Raw genomic sequence first — 25,466 nt, 5'->3', positions numbered from 1 at the left:
TGTTTGCTCCCCGAGCCCTAACTTGTGCTGTACGCTTGTATAATCGCATTTCACATGTTTCATACACAATTCTGTGACACCTCAAAAAAAAAAGAAGGAAACACCGCCCTCACTGTTTCAGAACACATGTTCTGTTGCTTGTTGTTTGTAGCACAAGAAACAGTGCTCACCGAAGAAAACAAACTGTCCTCCCTTGCGCACTAAAATGACCCCTGCCAGGTTCCGTAGTTGAGCATAAACGTGCAGTGCTTGGAGCAATCAGTGACGATTGCATCTGCGAAACGTTACGCTTCGGTAAACCATAAAAACTCCTTAAAACTTAAAGCAAGGTCCGCCCGCCTTAATTCAAACTGCAGCCCGTCTACTCACCAGCAAAGAAGACGTCGCAGCTCTATCCTAACACGTCTCCAGTCCCGCAAGCAGCGGATAAATGGCCAACAGCAACGTTGACACACCGCCATCTCAGTGAAATACAAAGCGTAAAGCCGTTACACAAAGAAAGGGGGAAGTGGCGATCGCGGCGAACGCATGACAGCGACCCTCAACTTCGGCATGGGAGAAAGACCGTGGAGAAAGGTCGCTTGCGCAAGTTGTTCAAGTCAACGAAAACAAGCGCCTTGGTTTCTTCGGTTTCGTAATATTACTGAACATTTCTTTTTTTTCTTTTTAGGCAGTCATTCGGGAAAATGCTCCCACAGCGCTTTACAAGTTCCAGCGTACAACGCAAACGGCCTGTTGATAGAGGGCGAATGCCTTTGAAGGTGAGCATGTATGAATGTGAATTACTGAAAACTTTTGTTTCCTTATTATAGAAGCAATTTTACGGCCGCTCGAGTGGCAAAAACATCGCTGGCGCCACCGTTGTCCGGGACGCATGCGCAGTTAGAACACGCGGAGTACGTTTCGTTGCAACAACGCCGAAGCAAAGTCGACGCACCGTGAGCTCAATCGCCTCGGTGGCGAAGGCGACTGAGCGCGCGACTGCTACTGGCACGAGCGCTTTACAGACGCCACTATAAGCACATGATAGCGTTCCTGCTGAGCTTATTTGTGTATACGCCCTGTCCTGAGCGAGATGGGCAGTAAGCGTCAAGCTAACACTATCAACTATTTCACTGCGACTGCTTCTCGTCGACCGCTGTTCTCGACGCCTGCAGCCCCACTGAGGCGCTCCTCAGGACGTGAGCGTTGTGAGACGCCTGGCAGCTGCCAGGGTGATGTTCCGTCTGCACAGCATGAGTTGTATTGCTTGCTGTAGCGCGCCAATGTGCCGCACCCGCGTGTATTTATTGTTGCAGACACGCACGGTTATGGAACATAGCCTGAGGAGTCTAGACACAACACTAGTCCTGCTATCACTGTCAATGGATCGAAATCCATTGCGCGAAACTGTCTATAAGTTTAGGAAATTGTCGCCGCCCAAGTTTCTTTTTAATAATAAACAAGGATATTTGTAGACGGCGCAGTGCATTAGACCAACGGATCAAGCCAACTAAGCCAGAAGGACGAGAGCACATCTAATGCACTTCAATTGTTCATTCGACAAAATTATGAATATTTCCTCGATAATCGTGCCCCAAGCAAACACCGGCACTCGAATAATCTCTCAGGCCTCACCACCTTGTCATTCGTCAAAACAAATAAGAAATTGAGGCAAAACTAGGCTGAAGCGCACTTGTTAAAGAATGCGAAGGATGTGGCCTCGTGTTCCTTATGTACGTAGCTCTGCCAAAATATAATTTTCGATGCACGTAATGAGCAGAGAAATTTAACGAAATATTTGGTATGTGTTTCGTTGAAACAGACTAAAGGTTCGAAGTGGGGCTGATAATATAAACCGTGCATCCGAAGAGCTTCTTTGCCCAGATTTATCTCTAGACGCTATGTGCGCTGGATTTTTGCTTTATTTTTTTCTTCCCATGACCAGCATGACACGTGATTCAGGAGAAAGAAAGCAGGGAGACAATTTGAGGAATCATGAGCAAAGCGGACCATGGGTTGGCCTGATTTTCGCCCAGCGCTATCTGGAATGATTCTCATCAAAACTTCCGCACTGCAAGACTTGGAATAACGCACGCAGCACTTTGAGATTGGAAGTCCTTGTGTAATTATCGCACTGAAAGGTTAATGGTGATCACTTTATGCTTTTTTTTCAACACGAGACCCTTTTACTGGTCTTCGTTTCGAATACGTTAGAGCTGTGGACACCGCCGCTTAGCCTCAATAGATAGCGTGAGTCCAGAATACAGATAAACTGTTCATACACATCATGGGCGCTGGCCTTAAAATTCGCGTGCTTTGTTTGGTGAAGTTCTATTTCCCCCTGATTATCGCAAGAAGCATGTACAATAATTAGTGCGCTGGAAATTTTGAAATGAAATGGCTTTGTCTTGCCATGATGTGGCGAAAAATACAGATAGGAGGGTTCAGACGAAAGCTGCAGCTTGAGTATATCTTCACGAGCTCCCAGTCCTTTTCGAATGCATTTCGACAGCAGAAAAGTATAACGCCCACACACTTTTGCAAAGAAAAGCAGAGGCGAGATGCAAACGTCCAGCTTAACCTTCCATTATTACCAGATAATAATTATCATAATGCATATTTGTCACGCAGTTCCTGATATTTACAAAGATACAAATGTTGTTAATAACGAAGCTGTTAAGAACTGAAGACAGTGTAGAGCACAGAGACTTTGCAGGAGTGCAGACAAACGATGCACAATCGAAGTTCTACCGTGTCTGACTGTTGGTTTCCCAAAAGCAACGATGATTACACTCAGCGCAGCCCCATAGTTTCTCTCTCTCCTTCATATACAAATCAGGGCACACTCACATCATGCACGCGGTCGAGCCCTGGTGAGGAAAGCAGTAGAATCGGCTCGATGCCAGCGTGTAAGGAAGTTCTGGCGCGAGCACTTCGTTCCAGTACTGGTCCTTGAGCAGCTCCGGATGGTTCTGGTGCATCTCGTCCACCACAAGATATGATACCTGAATGGGCAGTGGCCACATAGTTTACGCACGCCCCTCGAAGCACTGTTCGCTACAAGCTTACTAGCAAACAAATTTCGAGCTGCAATAGGCTGATCAGAAAGAAAGCCTGATCAGAAGGGACATTCAAACCCACATGTTTAGCATTTCTCAATGGAAATTTATGCAAATTTTCTGCAAGCACGCTAACATCACTCATGCGTACTCATTATACACTGTCAACATCTCGCAAGTACAGATGTATCGCTACCTCAGTATCCACATCGCTAGCAATCTAAACTGGTCGGAACACATCACGAAACTGATCGCTGACAGCTCTAAAACACTAGGCGTCTTCAGAAGAACATTATCGTTGTCACCACCTTCCGTCTGTAAGCTGGCATAAGAAACTTGTGTTAAAAAAAACTTGAATACGCTTCCGCAATTTGGCGTCCACATGAACCGTATCTAATTAATGCAGTAGAATCTGTATAGAACCGCGCTGTTCGATTCATCTATTCAAGATATGACTACGAAACTAGTATCAGCAGTATTAGGTCATCGTTTAATCTACTCACATTAGTCTATCGACGCAGGATATCACCTCTATGCTTATTCCACAAGTTGTACAAGCATTTTCAACATCTGCGCCAATCCCTTCTTCTACCACCAGCACGTTCCTCAAGACACCAGTTCTACTCAGCCAGTTTACAGCAGATGCAGCAAACAAAGGCTTCGACATTTTGTCTGCTATTCCAACGAAGACTTCGCCCCGCCCCCATAAGGTAACCACCATTAATTGAGATACTTAATTTAGTGAAACGCAATAATTAAAGGAATGTTTGTGGTTGTTTGGCGGGCCTCTAAAGCCGATAGCCTTGGCAGTAAATCTTGGGAGTTGCGATGCAGTCAATGAGACCAAACCCTCGAATGTGAAGGGGTCGAGCACTGCGAGTGGCAAGGCTCCACAAAGTTGACTACGCCATCGAAAAAAAACGATGGTCTTCACCTTGTCGCATTTTTCTGCGTAACGACATCTCCTGCCCTTTGCGGATCATCGTCTATAATAGGAAGGGCGTACCTAAAGTTCCGCACGGCATCTTGCTACAGCGTTCACAGCAGTGTTCACAGCAACAGAATGACCTGTTCCTTGCTAAAAGCTTTGAAGAAGCATCGACATATATTAAAGCAGAGTGCTTAGGGCGGCGTGAGTGCATTGTTGGTGTATTCCACGGAACACTACAGATGACTAGCCCAAGCCCCTCTACATCATTCTGCAAGTACGTGTACTGATGGATTTTGTGACATCCACTACATGTGCCAGCATTGACGGCTTACGAACTTGTCGCCTGCGGCGTATTTTCATTAGTTTTCTAGCATTGAAGCATGAGATCTTGCTTAAAACCGAACCTCGGTTATCTACAGATGGATTGACTTAACAAACAGCTGGTTGCCATACAAGACATATAAGGCGCGAGCGCTGTATCAGCGCTCAGTTGCTGGATGACTTTTCTTTTATTCTTCAACAGGCAGTGTCGATAACACCTACTACATTTACCTAAAGACTGATCAGGATTATTTAGAATCGCACTTGAAGACTTCGTTCTGAATAACTCCCAAATAACGGTGAACTCTGTTTCCTGGTATGAAGCTGCTGCTGGTATCGACGAATGTATACCGGAGTCAGGACGCACGTTCTAAAAGTTTTGACACAGATTTTGGGCGCAATTTGTGAAGCTCTATTAATCCTGAGGAGGGCATTACAAAGGTCATGCACACACTTTGTTGAGACCCGTTTTTGGTGTGTCTGCATTAGGCGAGATTTCCTAGTGATGATTCCAATGTCTTAATGTTCGGCATTCCTCTCTTTCTTTTTTCTTTTCGCTCTGTATCTTTTGCCCACTGCGTTTGCCATTCACGTTCCATTATATATCGGAAGTTTTCTATTACATTCCAAATGACTGTCTGCGCGCGTGCCTGTCTCCTTGCTTGAAGAACTCTTTCTTTTTGAACAGTTTGTTCTTTTTGAGCATGTACAAGCAAGCTGAACTTTTCTTTCTAATTCAGTTCAGTTCGTGCCAAATGTCTCTTAGTGACATCTCCAGCCATCGCCATAAATTGGTCCGCCCGAAACCACATTACGCGTGCGAGATATCCTGCTACCCTGCCTGCTGAATTCTGTCTTCCTCCCCGGCGCCCGTTATGTTACTGTAGTAAACAAGCGGTTGTTAGTTCTGGCCATTACGTGACCTTTCAAAATGTACTCTTTGCCCTTAAAGGAGTACTGACATTACGCCTACTTATCGGGGTTTTTTTTCCGTTAAGTGAACGTAAGGTTTCCAAATCAGAGAAAAAAATAGTGGCAAGCATTCCAGCCTCTTAAACAATCCACTGCAAATAAAATATCATTATACAGAACTTCGAGGAAGCCGGTATCAGGTATACGATCCCGTCAATAAGAGTTCTGTTAAGTGGAGGACATGTGCAGAGTTGTAGCACAATACATATGTCGTACACCTTCTTCGCAATGTTAGTTAAGCATAAACAAGCGAATGTAGCAATTAGTCTATCCCATGGCTTGGCTGCGACCAACGAATACTGGCTTGACTAGGCGTGGTACCAGCGATGCATTGAAACAAGTACAGCTCTCACTGCTCCACGAGGGGGCCAAATGACACGTGGTCGTCCAGGAAGAGGCTAATTTATTGACGCGTGAGCCATAAGGCGTTCGACATTTTGGTTGCCTTTATTTAGGTCGTTTATGGGGAGAGTGGCGGCGCCCTGAGGCTGTCCAGGTCTATGCATGCTATGCGATAAAAATACACCAAATTTTTGCCTCCCTTAGTTTTTGGTACTGATCTTCAAGGATAGCTTTCTGTATAGAATGCTCGTGTTGTAAAAATATATTTCAGATCCTGCTTTTTTCTGAAGAAAAAAATCTTTTATGGTTTGCTCTTGTGGTTCTGCTTAGTGAAAGTTGTGATAGTTTTAGTTCCGATTAACGAAAGTTTGTGTTACCGCAATACACTCTCAATCAATTTAGAAGCTGTTGCTCCCTTTATGTGGCAATTCCGTTCGAGCGATTTCCGCTTACCGAGATTCTAATGTGACAGCCTTTTTACCAGGGAGTGACGGTTTCCCAGAGTAGTATGGGTGTTGACGTAATGACACAGAAGGTGTTCACGCGGGAGGGAGCAAGATATCGCGACGTTTCTGCACGCGCTCCGATTCGCACGGGCGTATGCTAAGCTGTTGCTCATTGTGTGGCTCGATCTAGCAGCATAACACACCTCCGAGCGCGAGCCGGAGCAAGCGTCAAACGCCGTGATGTGCATCTCCCACGTGACCTTCTTATGTGTCGTGACGTCATGACATACACACTCCCTGAGAAAAAGCGACATTGGCTGGTACCGACATTGGCTGGTAAAAAGCTATAATACTAAATTATTTATTGCTTGCCACTACGTTTCCAAAGTTTCACTGTTAAGGAGCCTCACCTAATGAAACTAGAAGTCAGAAACGTCAGTTCAGTACTCCTTTAATCTCAAGTAGAATATCGCTTGCTTGCTTCTGAAATTTAACTTTGCTGCCATCACATTACTTGGCATTGAGACCATCATTTTCGATCGTTTTCTTTGGAATTTTCCTGTAGTTTATATCTCACTTTCATGTTAGTGTTGCACGTTTAGGGCTTCGACTTTCCAACACCCAAAATTGAGTACAGTGTCTCGAGGCCACGTCACAGCCAGCTCACCTGAATATTTCGGTCGATGACATAGTTCATCTCGAAGTCGTCGTCATCTTCACCGAAGGGATTCACCAGTGTCTCGGCAACCTGCGCAGTAGATGCATTCAGTTTCTTCGGTCTTCGCTTCGAATTCGGACCGTATCCGAATTATCGTGCCCGAGGATGCAATCATTTAGTAGCACAGTCTCGTTGTCTGAAGGGCTACGAAAGTAAACATGGCTGCAACACTGTGTTACTTACAAAAGAAGTATTGTTCTTCATCCTTGGAGACAAAATAACCCACCCAAGGGCAGGCTATCCCAAAATATCAGAAATAAACACCGGGGACAAAAAAATATAAAAGGTCAGGAATAAAAAAGACCGATCGAAAAAGCATGCCTCAAACGCGCTCATTTTGCCGTCTTCAATACATAACCCACAGTACGCACATGTATGATTCCACAGATAGGTTTCTAAGAGCATATTCAAGGTGAAATTCTAGAGGCATACAATACGCAATCTCCATTCAAAGAAATTCTGCATAATCCCACTGACTACAAGAGAATAGTAAAATATATGTGCTCTTCTAAACGTAATTGTGTCCTACTGCGCACAATATTCAGAGATCTTTTCTTCCCTAGGCAGCACTCGCAGTTGCATCTGACCGCGGCAATGCCCTTTTAAATGCGAGAGCATTTCTTCGTTTACCCCTGCCCACTATGGCCAGGCAATACACCGGGCGTTTTCGCCAACACTTTCATTTTTCTTAATTGGCTGTGGCAGATAGCCCACAGGAAAGTTATTTTCCTTTGTAAATGTATGCGGAAGTACTGGGCCGAAATTAACAGTTAATGTTCTGTTAGACATTAAATCAGCTCGGCAGTTCAGCACCGCGGATCACGAGGTCAGCCAGGTCTCTTAATATTTCAATCTGCACGTGGTGTCACAGGCTTTTACTAAATCACAGAAAACTGGAAGGCAAGTGTCACTTGAGTAAAAATGCATATCGAACTTGATGTTCTAGTGGGACAAGCTGGTAAATGGTTTAACAAACCTTTTCTTTATATCCACACTGGTGAGGGTCGAAGGATGGTGGGCAGATTGTTCTAGAGAAACTGACCCCCTGTATACGCAATGCCTCATGACCTCGAGCGTACCGGAATCTTCAAAGAACGCTAAAATAATCCTAATCCATAAGAAAGGGGACGCCATAGCCTTGAAAAATTATAGACCGATCAGCTTACTGTCAGTTGCCTACAAACTATTTACTAGGGTAATCGCAAATAGAATCAGGAACACCTTAGACTTCTGTCAAGCAAAGAACCAGGCAGGATTCCGTAAAGGCTACTCAACAATGGACCATATTCGCACTATCAATCAGGTGATAGAGAAATGTGCGGAATACAACCAACCCTTATATATAGCTTTCATTGATTACGAGAAAGCGTTTGATTCTGTCGAAACCTCAGCAATCATGGAGGCATTACGGAATCAGGGTGTAGACGAGCCGTATCTAAAAATACTGACAGCTATCTATAGTGGCTCCTCAGCCACCGTAGTCCTCCATAAAGAAAGCAACAAAATCCCAATAAAGAAAGGCGTCAGGCAGGGAGATACGATCTCTCCATTGCTGTTCACAGCGTGTTTACAGGAGGTATTCAGAGACCTGGATTGGGAAGAATTGAGTATAAACGCTAATGGAAAATACCTTAGTAACTTGCGATTCGCTGATGATATTGCCTTGCTTAGTAACTCAGGGAACCAATTGCAATGCATGCTCACTGACCTGGAGAGACAAAGCAGAAGAGTGGGTCTGAAAATTATTCTGCAAAAACTAAAGTAATGTTTAAGAGTCTCGGAAGAGAACAGCAATTTACAATAGGTAGCGAGGCACTGGAAGTGGTAAGGGAATACATGTACTTAGGGCAGGTAGTGACGCCGGATCCGGATCATGAGACGGAAATAATCAGAAAAATAAGAATGGGCTGGGGTGCGTTTGGCAGGCATTCTCAGATCATGAACAGCAGGTTGCCATTATCCCTCAAGAGAAAAGTGTATAATAGCTGTGTCTTACCAGCACTCACCTACGGGGCAGAAACCTGGGGGCTTACGACAAGGGTTCTACTTAAATTGAGGACGACGCAACGAGCTATGGAAAGAAGAATGATGGGTGTAACGTTAAGGGAGAAGAAAAGAGCAGATTGGGTGAGGGAACAAACGTGAGTTAATGACATCTTAGTTGAAATCTAGAAAAATAAATGGGCATTGGCAGGACATGTAATGAGGAGCGAAGATAACCGATGGTCATTAAGGGTTACGGACTGGATCCCAAGGGAAGGGAAGCGTAGCAGGGGGCGGCACAAAGTTAGGTGGGCGGATGAGATTAAAGGGACACTAAAGGGAAACAATAAATCAGTTTAGACTAATAAAGCATTGTTTGAGAAACCTGCAGGCAGTCATTTCGAGAAAATAGTTTGAATATTAGATGAGAAAATGAAGGTCGAAGTATGAGTATTTGAATTTCGCGCAGAAACGCCAGCGCCGGTACGTCAGCGTGACGTCAGGGATTCCAAAGTTTGTTTTCGCATTTGGGCCGCGTTGGCTGAATAAAGGTTCCCGAAACTTGGCATGTTAATATTTGGTTCCTTTAGAACACAATGTCGTCCATCTGTACCGCTATATATAATTAGTAGGCCCTAGAAGATGCCATCAAAATCCAAGACGTCACAGCCCCCAGGTGCGGGAACTCAAGTAGGCGTCGCCACCCGCAATTCGTTCTTGCGCTTTTTCTGGCTTACCAAACGTCTTATCGTTGTAAGAGTGGTGTTTCTGGTGTTGTAGAACGGTGATTTACCGATGCAGAAGAAATCACTTTTCACTTTAGTGTCCCTTTAAGAAGTTTGCAGGGACGACATGGCCACAATTAGTACATGACCGGAGTTGTTGGAGAACTATGGGAGAGGCCTTTGCCCTGCAGTAGGCGTAACCAGGCTGGTGATGATGAAGACGGGAGAATAATCTGTTGTGATTAAGCTGTTATGAGTTATAAGACACCACAGCATAGTTGATATGTGAATAAATAAGTGCCTATTGGAGCGACAATAGTGTGCTAGGGTTGCAATGGGAACGTGGTCTGATGAGGACTCACATGCCGTAAGCCATTTTCTAATTTACGAATGCAGAATGATCATGGAATTTAAGATTGCCATCTAATTTGACACCCACGTGTGTGACATAATCACAGAAAGTAATTTGATGATCCTCGATTAATACAGAATGTATATTATTTATTAAAGGTTGGTCATAGGTGAAAACAACTAATTTAGATTTTAGATGGTTTTGTTGCAGTTTATCTTTATTGCACCATTCATGAACATTTGCAATGCCAGAGTTTATTTCGATTACCAGGGCTCAAATGCAATTAGCGGAATTTAGTAATATTGATTCATCGGCATGTAGCATACATTGGAAGTATTTGAGACAGTTAGGCATATAATTTATATAAAGCGTAAAGAGAAGAGGGCCAAGTATGGACACTTGTGGTACATTTAAATAAGCAGAAACACTGACATACTGAATTCGGTTATGTAACTCTTTAAATGTAGCAGAGGACTACCACAAATTCCGACTAATTTAAGCATTTTAAACAGTAAGAAATGATCAATTCTACCAAATGCTTTGGTAAGATGAAAATATACTGGGACGGCTCATCAACAAGTTTACTAGAAATACTAGTTAAAGATATATTGGGTAAATCAGTTTACAATAAAGGATGAACACTCGGGCAACTTTCGTCAAAAGAAAAAGAGCAGGAAGACGACAAGAAAGCGCACACTGTAAGTGACACGGTGAATTGGGTTTGCTGCTCCCGCTACATCAACCAATCAGACTGTGCTTCTAGTGATTGCCTTGCCCACACGGCGAATTGGTCGCAAGACTACCCTTACTTTGAGCCAGCCCATGTAGAAGGAGAAGCGCAGGAAGTTGAATATCGGAACATAGAGGTCGATCTCGTGGCCCTTGTAGCCGGCCTCCGGGTTCAGGCATTGGCTGCCGAACAACGTCGCCAGGAAGAACGTGTACACCGCTAGAGTCGTCACCTGCGCGCGCAATGTGTCACGGCTTACTGCAGCAAACCAGCAGCGTGCCCGAGCACACATAAGGGGGTTAATTAATATTTGCCTGGCGCGCGAACATTGCAGGCGATCAGCACAGCGGCATCGTCACCTTCCATCTACCTGTCTCGTACGCATTTTCATTCTCCCCCTTTCAGGCGACATCTCCTCCTCGCCCTTCGACAAAATGTATCTCTGGCACCAGCACGGTAGCGTCTTTGACTGCAGCGTAAACAATACAGTACGCCATATAAAGCGTCCACAAAACATTGGATGCGTCAACATTCATGGGGTAAAGCTTGTTAAAGAAGGCGCGTGTAATGATTATGGTGGACTAAGAATCTGGCGCTTTTAGTTGCAGTTATTTCTAACGTACTGCGCTCTGCTAAATGCAGAGATGTAGGACTCAACTCCTATATTATGAAAGTTATTTCTCTCTCTCCCTACTTATACTCATGAACTGCCGAGCTTGTAAAGTCTTTTACGTTCTCAATTTTCCATAGTTTATTTCCAAGAACTCTAACCCCTATTTGGCGTTCATTAGAAGCAAAAAAAGCGCATGGAAGCCGATAAAAAATGTTCATGTCTCCTTTCTATCGCCTGAGGAAAGGTTTAAGAAAGAAAACATCAAGAACTGTGCAATTAACGGCCAGCGCGAATCATGATCGCTTGCACCTTATCTTCTTTTGCTTCTTATACTGCCATTGAAATGCTTTCAAAATATCACCCAATCTAGCCTTCCACAAAGGAAGGAAAAAAACAAGCAATTTATTCGGAACCGAGAAGTTGCTTCATTTGTTAGACGGTCACAATAACAAAAAGCAGCGAAAAATGTTTCCTCTAATGTGTCATGTCATGAGTCAGTCATTCAACAAGCTGCCTGGCTCCAACATTGCACAGTGAGCCGCTCGGATGGTGCCATTTAGTACTGTACCTCGAAAACCCTGAAAAACACACTTTTATTATCTAAAGCATCAATTAGAACTGCACGAAACTGAAGGACAAGCTAATTTTGCATGCTCCACTAGCATTAAAAAGCGAAGGCTTTATATGGATGGAATAATTACAACACTTATAATTACATTTTGTAGGCTGGAAGTCTGTGATGGGCCGCACTTTGCAGCGATGCTATTGCTTTTCACGCTTTTCGAGCTTTTTCAGCGGTGAGAACGGCGCTTCTCCCCCGTCATCAAAGTGGAATTAGCCGGCTTGGCCAGTGGATCAGAGTGGCACAAAATCGAACGGAAGGCACCTTTTTGTTTAATGTCGTACACTCCTACTATGTGTCGTCAGTTTGCGTGTGCGTTAAAAGAAAATGTGTCTCTTTTTGCTTTTGTACTAAGTGCAAGTTTATGATTATTATTGCAGTAATGAGCTCTTCTTTACATCGCTTGTGTACATGAAACGTATATCATGCAACTTTGTTAAAAAAACTTTAAACATTGTTTTCTCTGTCCGTCCACTGTTTTCGTTACGATGTGCTCCTAGTAGTTTTTACCAGATCCATGCATAGTTTGTCTTTCAAAGGATGAGTATGCCACATGCAACATTTCGCCGCCATCGCACTTAAAACATCCGTCGAAATTTTGACATCAAATTCAAGTTACCTTAAGTGAGAAAACGAGACGAATGGCGGTATCACTGCAGGCGATATTGACAAGGTGTCTGCGATTTCCAGTGCACCCGCACAGTATAATTTGAAGCACGGAAAGACAAGGTCGTGTTGTTAAGTTCAGCCGTGGAAATTATTTACCATTACTAAGCAACTCACCCAAGTTTTCGCACTGATGGATCGCAACGAGATGAATGATGATTGTAATAATTTGTATCCACGTCAAGTGTAATTTTCATTATTTTGGAGAAGTGAAACATTTCTTTCTGTTTCAGGCGTCAACGCCACTGAAGGATTCAATTTTAGGGCATGTGTAAGAATTAACGCTAAATAACACAAAATCATCTGCCTGTACGTCAATCCTCTTTTACACTGCACCGGGGCTAATTCCTTATATGGCATTCCGCTGTTTCTCAAAAACGTTCGTGTACCTAATGAGATCCAGGTGCACATAAAGCAACCACAGGGGGTGAAAATTAATTCTGAGCCAGCCTCTACAGCATCCGCCATATTCAGATTGTGGTTTTGGCACGCAAACCACCAGAATGCAAATACTTTTTTTTAAATACCGTCGTTTTTATTATTTTCGCGTAATGCTCGTCTGAAAGTCTGGCCTACTGGGATTAAAACTGTCTCTTCAAAAAAAATTGCATATTTCTTTATCTAGTGCAGACTGGCATGAAATCGCTAAGGCCTATTATAAGGTACACACTCCCTGAATAGCGCATGAGAGAGAGAATACTTCCTGTATGTTACGTATGCGAGACGAGCGCACTTCATGGCGGTCCGTTTAGGCACCAAAAAAGCTATTGCAGGGAGTTTTTTTTTTTTGTTTTCGTGGGACTGTCTGCCCTGCATTGCTATGACTGCAGCCGTAATGCGTGAGGAGAGTAACATTCTCACCTGAGTGTAGACGAGAGGTATACTAATCCAGTCATAGTTGAACAGGCTGCCGCAGTTGCCTCGGTAGCGGGCGATCTCCTGCCGAAAGAATAGCACACATCGGTTAGGCCAGCCTTTAGGATACATCGTAAAAAGGTTCAGGTTAGTATCATACGAAACCGACAAAAAACTAAGTATGGTATTGCGGAACGCTGCTTTGTTGGTGCATTCATTCGCATAGATAATTAAATATAAGGGTCAGAATTACGATAGCCTTCATAATTTTATTGAAGAACATGGAAATGAAAGAGTAGAACAAACAACTTTTTCACCGATAGCACTCGAGCTCGTACTTTCCGTATGCCGCGTGGGATGTTCTACCAATTGTACTATGACGACATATTTCTTTTCCCACGGATATTGGTAACCTTAAAGCCTCCGGACATCATCGCCACATGTGGATCTTCATTGATGATGCCGGAGTAGGAACGGTCAAGCGATGAGCTTCAGGCCAGCCCAGATGAGGAGAAGCCAGAAAGAAAGAAAATGTCGCAGCGATAGGGTACGTTTAGTGGGTCTCGCGTAATCTCAAGAAGGTATAGCTCTGTGTGCGAAGATGAAGATCGCATTTTCCGCACCCCGGAAGCTGCCCATGCCTCGCCAGTTGATAAATTTCGTAGCAAAGTCTCAAGGTTCCAAAGTAGAGCACAAGAATAGGTTGCTTGAGCGTAATGTGGCGGTTGAACGAAACGCGCGGCTGTTTTACGAGAATATATATATGACGCACACCGGTTGGTGCAGATTTAATTTGTTAAGATCGCCCTAAAACGGCTTTCGAGGCGAACGGGTAGTCTCTATTCAGCCACGTACTGTGCAACTTTCAGTTAACCGCGAGGCAGGCAGTAGATCCACCAACAAAGACAGTCAGGGCATAGTTTTTCTTCAGCTGTGAAGGTTGTGTTCTTAGACACTCGCATTGGTTACCTATGTAGCTTTGAGCTGTACTCGTTTGGATGAGGTTCTTTCCTTTTTCATAAAATAAGTGGGATCAACTTAGCGCAAGACAGGGGTAATTGGCGAACTCAGGGAAAGGCCTTCATCATACAGGGGACATGATGATAATGGCGAATCAACTTGATGTAAACATAGAGACGTGCAGTAATGAGGCAATAAATAAGATAGATAACCGTTCGTGAATTAGGGTCAAATGAGGGGCTAAGTATTAGGAAGCTAGGTCGACAGACGCAAACGGTTAGCCCTCGTGATGTCATCAGGGCCTTTGCAGATAAGGCTGCGTTCTCTAAACAAACGACGGCAATGGGAGGTCTCGGGTCTCTGTTTTGCAGTGGAAATAAATATATGATAATGGTGGCTGTAATACTGACAACGACAAAAATTATTTCGGCCTGACTGAACTCGCACATGCAGAATCACACTAACTTATTGGGGCAGAACTCGCCTGCGATTACTGTCCCAGTTGATATTGATACACACACACACACACACACACACACACACACACACACACACACACACACACACACACACACACATATATATATATATATATATATGTGTGTGTGTGTGTGTGTGTGTGTGTGTGTGTGTGTGTGTGTGTGTGTGTGTGTGTGTGTGTGTGTGTGTGTGTGTGTGCGTGCGTGTGCGTGCGTGCGTGCTTTGATAATGATGCAATAACTGCTATCCCATCCCATCTCTAGCACGTAAGTAGCTTCCAACATTCCACACGCATCCAATGTTTTTTTTTTCGACTTTGACACTCCTAATGCGTTAGCATAAATAAAGATTGTTCACACTGAATGCCTCGAACCCTATTGTAAATCGACATTCGATTCGACGGGAGTCTCCACGAATCGACACGCACCTACGCCGGGGCGAACTCAGTGTGAGTCTGTAAGCGTTCTGCAGCAACCCGAGCAAAGCGGGTCCGCATTCATGTGGACTCTCGCGGTGTCACAAGTATAGCTGTTCTTTTTTATTATCTTGATGTAAATCATGCATTATGTACGCTGAAATGAAGGCTCTTATTTCAGCCGACCAACAGTAGCGATTCCTGTCGACGGGTTCTTTATTCAAACGTTCTTCAAAACTTAGACATCAGCGCGAAATTTCTCACAACTATCGCGCTCCCATCAGTTCTGAATGTTTTGCGAAAACATTTTGGCGCAAGCAAAAAGAAAATCGTCTTACAAGGTCAAAAATGCTATTCACAATAAAAAGAACCCGTGACGTTATGGCGAGAAAGGGCCACTGACATCGACGACTGTTTTGAGCGCGAAGTCGTCCCGTATGCGCCCCTCCTTGCGTGCCCGCGAGGCGATGCTTGAGGCCCAGACCAGGGGCATCCAGTACGTCGAGTGGTTGGTCTTCAGCTGCTCGAACACCTCCCGCTCGTTGCCTAGCAGCAGGCCTGCATCGAGCACACAGAGCCATGTCCGTCAGCGGAATCGCGAAGCGTGCTTGCTGGAAATGCTGTACAGGGTTCGAGGTAGAAGAAAACTTCGCAATAAAATAAAGCCGGGTCAGAGCAAGCGTTGTGGTTTCCAAGCATACCCGAGCCTGGAGAGCTTGTAATACGGACTGCAAAATTACAGTGAGGCGAACAAATCTGAAAGGGGCCATTTTGTTTAGTGAATTCTAGAACTGCTACAGCGCAACATACAAAGGAAAAAACAAGCCGAGCCGGCCAGATAAAGGAACAGAGCGCTGACTTCCAATTTCCTTTGTATGTTGCGCTGTACCATTTCTAGAATGTGATACCAACTCGCCCAATCCTCAACCCTAGTGAGTTTAGTGAAGTGCTTTGTACAAGAATATAGGGCATCGCAAGTGTTGCATATCACACGTAATATTGTCAGTTTAACCTTTCATGAATACGAGGGTGAAGTGAGCAAATTGAAATGGATTCGTTGTTTCTAGGGGAAACAGTAACTGGAGCAGTGACAAGCGTTGTGGCTAGCTAACGCAATACAGCATCCAGTGTGAGCAATAGAGGGCGAGAAGATACTGGGGAGAAAAGCATTCGTGTTCAGCGTACAAAATAATTTAGACTATAGCGATCACACATGCGTCAGAAATCAGAAACATAAAAGATTCGCCAAAATGGAAAGTCAACTGAAAACAGCAACCCGAGACCTGCAGGGCATGGGGTTAAATTTGCTGACAATGCGTCGAAGCCATGACATTCCGCTACAGCAAAAGAAGCTCGACATTGAGAAAAATGGATTGTGAAGAGTGGCGCCTAGCTCTAGAGGAGCGAAAGTTGGACCTTGCCGAAAAAAAAAAAAGACCACCAGGTCGAAGTGTCCTGCCGGCAACATCAGCACCAGAAACAGCGACAGCACTTTGCACAAATGTCCGATGAACACCCTGAAGAAATCAGTAATCTCATAAACGTAAGACACATATCTCATGAGTGAAAGCTGTGTTAGTGTCATAGTGACTGTACAATTCAATAAAACTTGATTTAAAACTTGCGTCATGTCGTTAAGATAACGGGGGGTAACAAACTTCACCAGATGGTGGTTCAAGGTCAAAGTACTGCGATACCTTGGCGCTGTACAAGCAGGTATGGCAGTTCGCGACAAGTGCACGCGCTTTGTGCATGCGTTCCACATCCTGGCAGTAAATCTGCTTTGTAGATTCTACAAAGGCAAAGAGGTCCTCATTTTTCCCGAAACCCCACCTTACGGCCTTTCTCAGACTACTCGTAGCTCTGTTGAATGCACAGTGGTCTGGAGTCAAGAATTCACCGCCGTAGGTGTTTAGCAGAAGTGACCGCAATGGCGAGGCAGGGTTCCCGTAGAGGCAACAGTGATGACCCTGAACTAGCTCTTCCAACTTCGTATTTACCTCGCTATTGCCGAAGTTACCTGAAACAATGGAATTTTGCATTAGCACCACCGCTTCAATTATACCTGCTTCATGAGAAGACGCAGGAGGAGCAAAGAATATGGAGTAGAGCTATGTTAGGCGAAATTCGCTTCCTAGTATTCAGGGTTGCACCCTATTTACTCACCGGCACCATGCTTGCTGCATGGATATGACTCACCTAACTGGCAAATAACGCCATTCTGGCACATTATAGCCTGGTACTTGAGGGTGTGGAATCGCTTATGCCCACTGAAGTAAAGTTGCCTTGGCGGTCGGCATAGTGCTTCTCGCAGTGCCATCGATGAACGTCCAGCAATTCGTAAACGGGGCACCTTTCGCGTGAATGGCCCGAAAAATATAAACAGGTATATCACAAATGTGGACTCGCACAATCGCATTCTGCTGTCTTTGCGCTCTAACTTCGAGAACTGCTCTAGCGTGTCGATGATGAGCCAGGTGCGGTTATTTACATAGTCCAGAAGGTGGAAGAACCGCTCATCGATGTGCCAGAGAACTTCGACCGTCAAGGACGATATGTCCAAGAAGTGCCGGTAAAATGGTCATCAAGATCGTGCAGTCGGTTCGGGTAGAGTAGCCGTCCAAATGTTATACAGAGTCCCTCGTCCACGGGAACTGACACTCTCTGCAGAGTTGCAACTGTTTTACGTATGCGCAGGGCCGTCGAAATGTTATACAGAGTGCCTCGTCCACGGGAACTGACACTCTCTGCAGAGTTGCAACTGTTTTACGTATGCGCAGGGCCATCTGCAGCCTGCGTACATCTTCCTTTTCAAAACGGAAGTACGTTCTGAACAAACCACTCTTCATCGCATCAATTTTGAGCAACCCGCGCAAGGAGAGCGGATCACGCCATGTGTCAGCGAAGACCTCGAGACATAACAGATTTCGTATTTCAGACTACTTGAGCTGAGACGGGAGTAAATGTTCGTGCAGTATTCTCCGCAGCATCGAACAAATAGCGATGTACAGCGTATGTTATCGGTCCTTACTGGCGAAACACAGCCGCTACTACCGTATGTTATAACTGGTCGCTAAACAGAAACCCAGCCTGGTCGATGGGTGCACTCTTAAAAACGTTTGCACGATTTGGGGCGTAATGTTGTACCACAACTATATCGTCTTAAGTTTTGCACGCCTCCCCTTTCTTTACCGCCGCGCGCCCGGTGCTTTCACGTCACAAACGGCATGTGTCTAATGAGCGTGACATAGTATTCTCGACAGGAAAGCCGCAAGCACACGGTTTTCAAGAAACCAAGCGCAAGCAAAGCTGATGACAATTTTCGTTGTTTGCCTCCGATGCCAGCGCCAGCAGCGGAGGCGGTCATCGATGCGTCCTATATCCGCTCGACCGAACGAGGGATCGCTGAGCTAAGGCTCTGGCTTTCGGCGCTCCTTTGCCGTCTCCGCTCTCCCGCTGGGCCCACTGGCCCGTAAATCTGCTGAGCTAGAACTCTATATTAATCTGTAAACATTCTTTGGCGAGTGCCCCAGTCCGTGAAACGAAAAGTGTATTGTCTTGTGTCTGCACAAAAATGTGTAATTTGCGAAATTAGGACATAACATTGTAAATGTACATGATTGTAAGCTTTATATGCGATACGTAACAATCGAAACAAAAAAAAGATAAAATTGGTCAGAGAGAATTCCCATGGGGATACATAGGGCACGATAAAAATCCAAGGGGAAGCCGATAGTTGAGGTGAGCCAAATTGAAACTTGGAAATGGCGAATTATAAATGTGAGGGTGGGCCGACCTGAAATGTGAGAATGGGTAAACCTAAATTTGGCGGTAGGCCAGCTTAAATTTGTGGGATGGGGCAATCTTACATTTGTGGGTTGGCGAATTGAAATTGAGTACGACGCAACGAGCTATGGAAAGAAGAATGATAGGTGTAACGTTAAGGTATAAGAAAAGAGCAGATTGGGTGAGGGAACAAACGCGAGTTAATGATATCTTAGTTGAAATCAAGAAAAAGAAATGGGCATGGGCAGGACACGTAATGAGGAGGAAAATAACCGATAGTCATTAAGAGTTACGGAATGGATTCCAAGGAAAGGGAAGCGTAGCAGAGGGCGGCAGAAAGTTAGGTGGGCGGATGAGATTAAGAAGTTTGCAGGGACAACATGGCCACAATTAGTACATGACCGGGGTAGTTGCAGAAGTATGGGAGAGGCCTTTGCCCTGCAGTGGGCATAACCAGGCTGATGATGATGATGATGGTGGTGGTGGTGATGATGATGATGATGATGATGATGATGATGATGATTTGAAATTTGGGGGTGCGCTAACTGAAATTTCGGGGTACGCTTGCGCATACTTAGACGACTCCGGTGGAGCTTCTGTATGCTTTTTAATTATTGAGGACAGGATCGCGAATAATCCGGTCTTTATCGGCACCCTAGATGCTCTATATTACCAAGACCGAACGCTCGACCTCGTCACCCGAGTGAGGTGTCTGCACTCCTTTAATTCAAATTTACGCACTTTTGTGCACCTTTGCTCTTCCGGTAGGTGATGTGCTAGTCGCAAGTGCCAGCGGTACGCTTTAGCGTCTGTTAACAGAAAGATGTCACACCACCGGTTCAGCGGTAAATAGGTTCAGATCTTCGTTGCCTTCCGCGCAATACGTAAGCCGTATTTCCCGACATATAAGAATAGGAAATTTACTGCCGTCTTTCTGTGACATGTGACGCACTATCTTCTCGGTCTCGAACGCGAGCGGTGAGATAGGCCTCTCTATAGCATTAGTTAATTGTGCTGCCTGCTATGTACGAAACGGATCGCGGACGTACACGGAGGGGGCAAACGAGGCAGACGTACCGGCATCGACGAGGTGGTCCAGCGTCGGGAAGCGCTTCTTGACGGGCGGGCTGATGCAGCGCAGGGTGATGATGGACGACAGGTTGGCGTAGCGCATGATGGTGCGACGCATCAGCCGACCGCGTTCGTCCTGCGAAGGTGCGCGTGACATCTGCAGGCTTACAGAGACTGCCTGCGCGCTGCATTCGAATTTATCAGTAGCACGTGAGAGCGGAGGCACTCGCGTGGGGAAGTGTGCGCCTTTGTATAGGTGCACCATTGTTGGATGCAGCCAGAGTGAAGGGCAAAATGAGCGAAGCACAGCTGCCTGGTATGGTGTAAGAAAAAACAGGCACGTCTACAACTTGGAAACAGAGACCCAAATGCGCTGCACGTTGAGTTTTTTCATCTGCGCCAACTTATGACACCAACCAGCGATGATGTCTTCAGCCATTGAAGACGTGTCAATGTAGAATGAACGTAGTTGTCCTGGTGCTCGACAAGGCTTTCTCATTGTGTTTCACATTGTGCGACGAGAGCCTACATTATATAAACACGTATACAATATGCATGGCATAACCCGCTTTACGAGGAAGTTGAGTGGCTTTACAGTGCTGCGCTGTCATGCAGGAAGTCTATCAAAGCGGAACGCTCTCCTTTCGTTTACTAATGATGGAGAATGTGCTGGCGTACTGCCTAATAAACAGATAAATGTTCCTGCTTTGAGCACGCGCTTTTGAGCAAGCGTATGAATTGTAGTCAATTTTCCTAGGTTCCACAAAGCCGTTTACATACACAGCTATGTCATCTAGCGTTGCATCGGGCGTGAACTGTACTCTAGCATGTAATCAATTGGTACCGCGTCATCTCGGGCAAACGAGCAAGACCTTTTCACTCCAATCGATGACGTCATGTTACGTGGCCCGACTGCATTAGAATCTAATGGGGATGCTCCCGAGTAGGCAACAGTGATTTTGTCTTCACCTCTTTCATCACGCCAATCTTGGCAATGAAAATTTTGGGTCAGGTAGCGTGACGTCATGGATCGGAATAAATAGGCCTTGTGCTATCTAGGTGGTGTTGGCCACACTCACAAAGGACTCAGTCTAGACCTCAAGAAGCGTCAGTTGTGTATACAAGCTCTGAGGTATTCTTCATGCGACGCAGAAAGTACACAGGAAGCGGCTGACATAAAAAAATTATTTTTTCTTTTGCTGTTGAAAGAAAGTTCAAGCCAATCCTGATGCTGGGTATATCATTAGCGAAGGCGCGCTATCAATGACAAAGAACGTGTGACTGAAAGCGTTCATGAATGCGGGCAATTGTAATTGTATGTTTGCATTAGTGCTGCACATTGTAGACACATCCACATTTCTGTGCACATATATCACACGTTTGGTTTCACATCTAGATAATCTTGACAATATTCAAATTTTCGTGCACCTCAACGAAACTCGAGAGTGCGCATATTTTCTGAGCGCTGCCAGGCTAGACCAACGGTGCCTAGCAAACGGACGAACGGCACCTCGAAAGCTACCTTGATTTTTCACTGCAGGCAGGTTTTCTTACCTACTTTGAAAGGATTCGTGGCAGCAGTGTGGATATCATAACAATGAGCTCTTCTTTCTCAAACATTTCCTCCTTTCGCTTCTGCTGAATACATATTAAGGAATAAAGTGCCTGCAGTAACCAAGACTAACGCGCAGTCATTGCGTCTAACTCAAGTAACATATTTAATGGTAATGCGACATCCCACCCGATCAATGCAGCCTCCGAGTGGCTACATTGAAACAAACAAGCCCGGGCCGATTGACGACGATCGCCATTTTGAACGCGCTTGGACAAACATTGCAAATATACTTTGTAAATAGCTTTCTTCCTGCATTTCATGTAACATTCAGGGTGAAGGCGCGGTTTTCCCACCCCCGCCATGGCGCCTACGCAGCGGTCGCAAAGGCAACCATACAGCCACGCCTCCTATAGGGACTGGACATCATCTACGCCCGCTACTGCATTGTCTGTATTAGTGTCAGATTTAAAGCGAAGTTTTTATTGCCTATCCCTGGTGTGACGTGGCTGTTGGGTCGGTATCTCGGCTGATATATTGTTCATCAGTCGTACGCACGAGAGCAGCACAATAACAGTGCGAAAGCACCCCGTCACGTGGTATTTTTTTTCATATTTCGCGGGCTTTATTTGAAACGCGGGACAAGGACGACGTGGGATATATCGTGTTGGAAACAATTTATTGAGAAGTTTCTCAAGGTGCTCTACAACTTTGAGTGTCAGACTTGGGGTGTGCAGCCAATACTTAATAAGTTGTTTAATTAAGCATAACTAATCCGTTAGTTACGGGGAAAATGAAAAATAGCCTGAGTACATCTAGGCCAGTGCCAACAATATGCATTCGGTTCAAGTCACATCCGGAGTGCCTTTCATTTTAAAGCTTTGGCTCAAGGTATGTGGGACAACCTGTATAAGAGGACAACCTGTGTGTGCATAGAATAAAAGGACCAGCTAACTGGCTTATGTAACCCTTGTTAGCGGCCCAACAAAATTAATGCAAGTAAGCGCTCTTCTGTTCTGCGTAACAAAAAAATAACTTCCTACATCAAACTTTAATACATAAAGCCGTCTCAAAGCACATCGACGCTTATTATAACAGAGAATTATATTTAAGGCATTCTTCGATTTATTTATTCTGTTTCATTTAGCCATTCGGTATGTGCAACTGGGAGTGTGCCTATACTTGCTTAATCCTTTCGAATGGGTTCGTGCTACTGGGAAACGAGAGGTATAGAATCCTACAAGATTGCTTGACACGTTTCGCACGCTCCCGTGGCTACGCCTGTCATCCCCATTTTTCCCTCGAGAAGCATCACGCATTGACTTCGAGCTCGTGACGTCGCAGCGTAGACGCTTTACACTCTGCATCCGCTTTAGTGGGATCTTGCATTTCGGCACAGCCTACGAGCGCTGCAATGCATGGCATAAAAATTGCATAAGGAATAAAGCTGTGATCCATGCGGTAGGTAAACATGCGTGCACATTGGGAAGGATTACACGTTCCATATGATGAAAGCAAGCAAAATTGTGGCATCGCCGATAATTTTAAAGCCTATAATGGCTATTCCCCTGCAGCTTCGCTTCCATAGTTTCCAACCTAAGCGCTGGATCTGCATATTACAATTTCTTTAATATCTTAGCTGCAATAACATTATCCTCCTCGTGGCATAATGGGACCTGCTATACTGCGATGAAGTTTCGTCTTCCTATTCGAAGATGGTGCCATGTGCTCTTTTCGCTCTGTTTAGAAAGCCGAAATATACATATAACAGTCGACAATAGAAAGAGGTGTTATTTATAATACAAACTTTTGTCAAATCACTCGTACTTTTCTGAACAATTGTACACGCAGCTCCACCGATCAAGCAGCCTTGTTACTGGCGCATTTATGTTGGGCTTTCAGAGAGCGCTCGCTTGGCGTTGATAGGGAGAATGAATCAGTCCTCGGTATTTTTCCCCAATGCGGGGTAGTCAACCAGAACTACCTCTGGTTCAACTCCCTGAATTCCCATGCATGCCTTCCCTCTCTGTTTATCAGCACGGTAACACGATATGAAGATGTGCAGTGACCGCGAAGAATAAACTTTGTTCAATCAGGGCCACGAAAGCTAAATTCACATCGTTACAGAAAGGTCTATGACAAATGCTTTGTCCCGATCAACGTCAAGAGAGTGCGTCCTGCAAGCCTGCATGTTCAGCTCTTGCGTATCGTACGCACACGCACGCACGCACGCGCACACACACACAAACACACGCACGCACGCACACGCACGCACACACACGCACGTACGCACACACACACACACACGCACACGCACGCACGCACACACACGCACACAGGCAGCAGTCCAGATCAGCCAAGGTTTCAAAGAGAAGCCGGTAAAGCGCTGCAAGCAGAGGTACGTGGGCGAGATACAGGTCAGGACACTCATCGGGGCAGGCATAGAGTTTTTTACAGAAATTGTTGAAGAGAACTCTCGCATTAGTGTGTACGGGAGCTGCAGGCATGACGGTTCAGCCACCATGTGAATAATTGTCGATACATGGATTTCCCTAAACTTCACCCTTATGGTTTCAAAGTGCCTTGTGATTAGTACTCTTTATCATTTGCCCTTTATTTTACCGCAGGGCTTGGATATGGCACATTGTGGCTAAATAAATGCGTGCAGGCCTTCTTGAGGAAGCAGCATAAGTTGCCTGTGGAGTTTATCGTTTATAATTGACCGTTCGAATACTGTCCGTATCCTGGCACCTCTGAGCACTTTCTCTCTTGCGGATTTTGTTCCTGCACACGATCATAGCAGATCGCGAGCATCTGCTGCAGACGCGGGGCCCAATTTAGACAGAGTATTGTATTATAAATGTCAAACTTCGCAGTGATTATGAATGGGCATAGATACTTATTGCCACGCCTTTTTTACTAAACTAAGACTCGTCGCAAAATTAGACAGATAAAGCGTTAAAAAATTACTCCGCAAGAACATATGAAGCTACAGGCATGAGTATTAAGACAAATCCACGTAATATGCATCCTTCCTATAGTATTTGAACGATAGTCGCGCCATCCAGGGTTGCCTCCAGTAATCTTTGTAGGCAACTCTGCGGCCTCAGAAAGGTTCATGAGTGATCTGCAGTATCTGCGACCTACCAGGCAGAGGGGCCTCGAGGAATACTCGAGGAAAAGTGCACACTGCAGGCAGAAGCGGTGCTCAGGCGGCCGGTGGCTCGGCAAAGGCGAACAGGCAGCCGGAAGCGATGCTCCACAATGAAGCGAGCCGGGTAGTATACCTGTCCGTGCAGGAAAGTGCTGACGAAGAACGCGAGTGAGTCGGGCCACGGGATGGCGGAGAAGCAGTCCCACCAGCGCTTGACCACCACCGACACGTAGAATCCGAGCACGAACGACACCGGGATCAGGTCGGCGAAGTTGCCGCAGTAGACGCACACCTGCTCGAAGAACCTGCACAGCGCGCGGCGGCACCCGATGCTATGCATACACAATACGCTTACTCCATCCTTAGCCTAACTAGTCTTAGCGTGATACAGAGACCCTGATCGACGATATTGTCTGTTGTTTAATCCGTGCTTTAGAGAAGCAGCTAGCATGGAAAACGGCTTATTTGAAAAGCCGCTAGTACCGCACGGAACGTTCGCGAGTACATGCAAGCACACACGAACCATCATTTTGAGCGCGCTGGTGGTATTGAAAGAAAGAATGGCGATGTCCACCGCAAAATTCGGGTTGGAGAAGCGTGCAATGCCAGGCAATCAAAATGAGGCCGGCGCGCCCCTCCATGTTACATACATGACATCTCAACACTTCTTGCTTTATACAATCTATGGAGGTCTAAAATATGCGATCTACGAGCTGAAAGCTCTCCGAGAA

The 25,466-nt window shown here is 45.3% G+C and overlaps 1 protein-coding gene across 2 annotated transcripts in view; it reads right to left on the bottom strand.

Moving 5' to 3' along the window:
- LOC135909548 (bestrophin-4-like) overlaps positions 1 to 25,466 on the bottom strand; it is a 71,103-nt gene that overhangs the window by 19,921 nt on the left and 25,716 nt on the right. For both annotated transcript variants that reach the window (XM_065441524.2, XM_065441525.2), the window contains exons 4-10: positions 24,869 to 25,040; positions 20,036 to 20,165; positions 15,576 to 15,730; positions 13,324 to 13,401; positions 10,641 to 10,793; positions 6,721 to 6,801; positions 2,833 to 2,987 (exon numbers count right to left, since the gene is read on the bottom strand). In XM_065441524.2, coding sequence (XP_065297596.2) covers positions 2,833 to 2,987; positions 6,721 to 6,801; positions 10,641 to 10,793; positions 13,324 to 13,401; positions 15,576 to 15,730; positions 20,036 to 20,165; positions 24,869 to 25,040 — 924 coding nt within the window. The remainder of the gene's footprint in view (positions 1 to 2,832; positions 2,988 to 6,720; positions 6,802 to 10,640; positions 10,794 to 13,323; positions 13,402 to 15,575; positions 15,731 to 20,035; positions 20,166 to 24,868; positions 25,041 to 25,466) is intronic.

The sequence above is a fragment of the Dermacentor albipictus genome, chromosome 10, assembly GCF_038994185.2.
Source record: "Dermacentor albipictus isolate Rhodes 1998 colony chromosome 10, USDA_Dalb.pri_finalv2, whole genome shotgun sequence".
NCBI lineage: Eukaryota > Metazoa > Arthropoda > Arachnida > Ixodida > Ixodidae > Dermacentor > Dermacentor albipictus.
The sequence above is the reverse complement of the archived record's forward strand: the minus strand, read 5'-3'. Positions and strand labels throughout refer to the sequence as shown.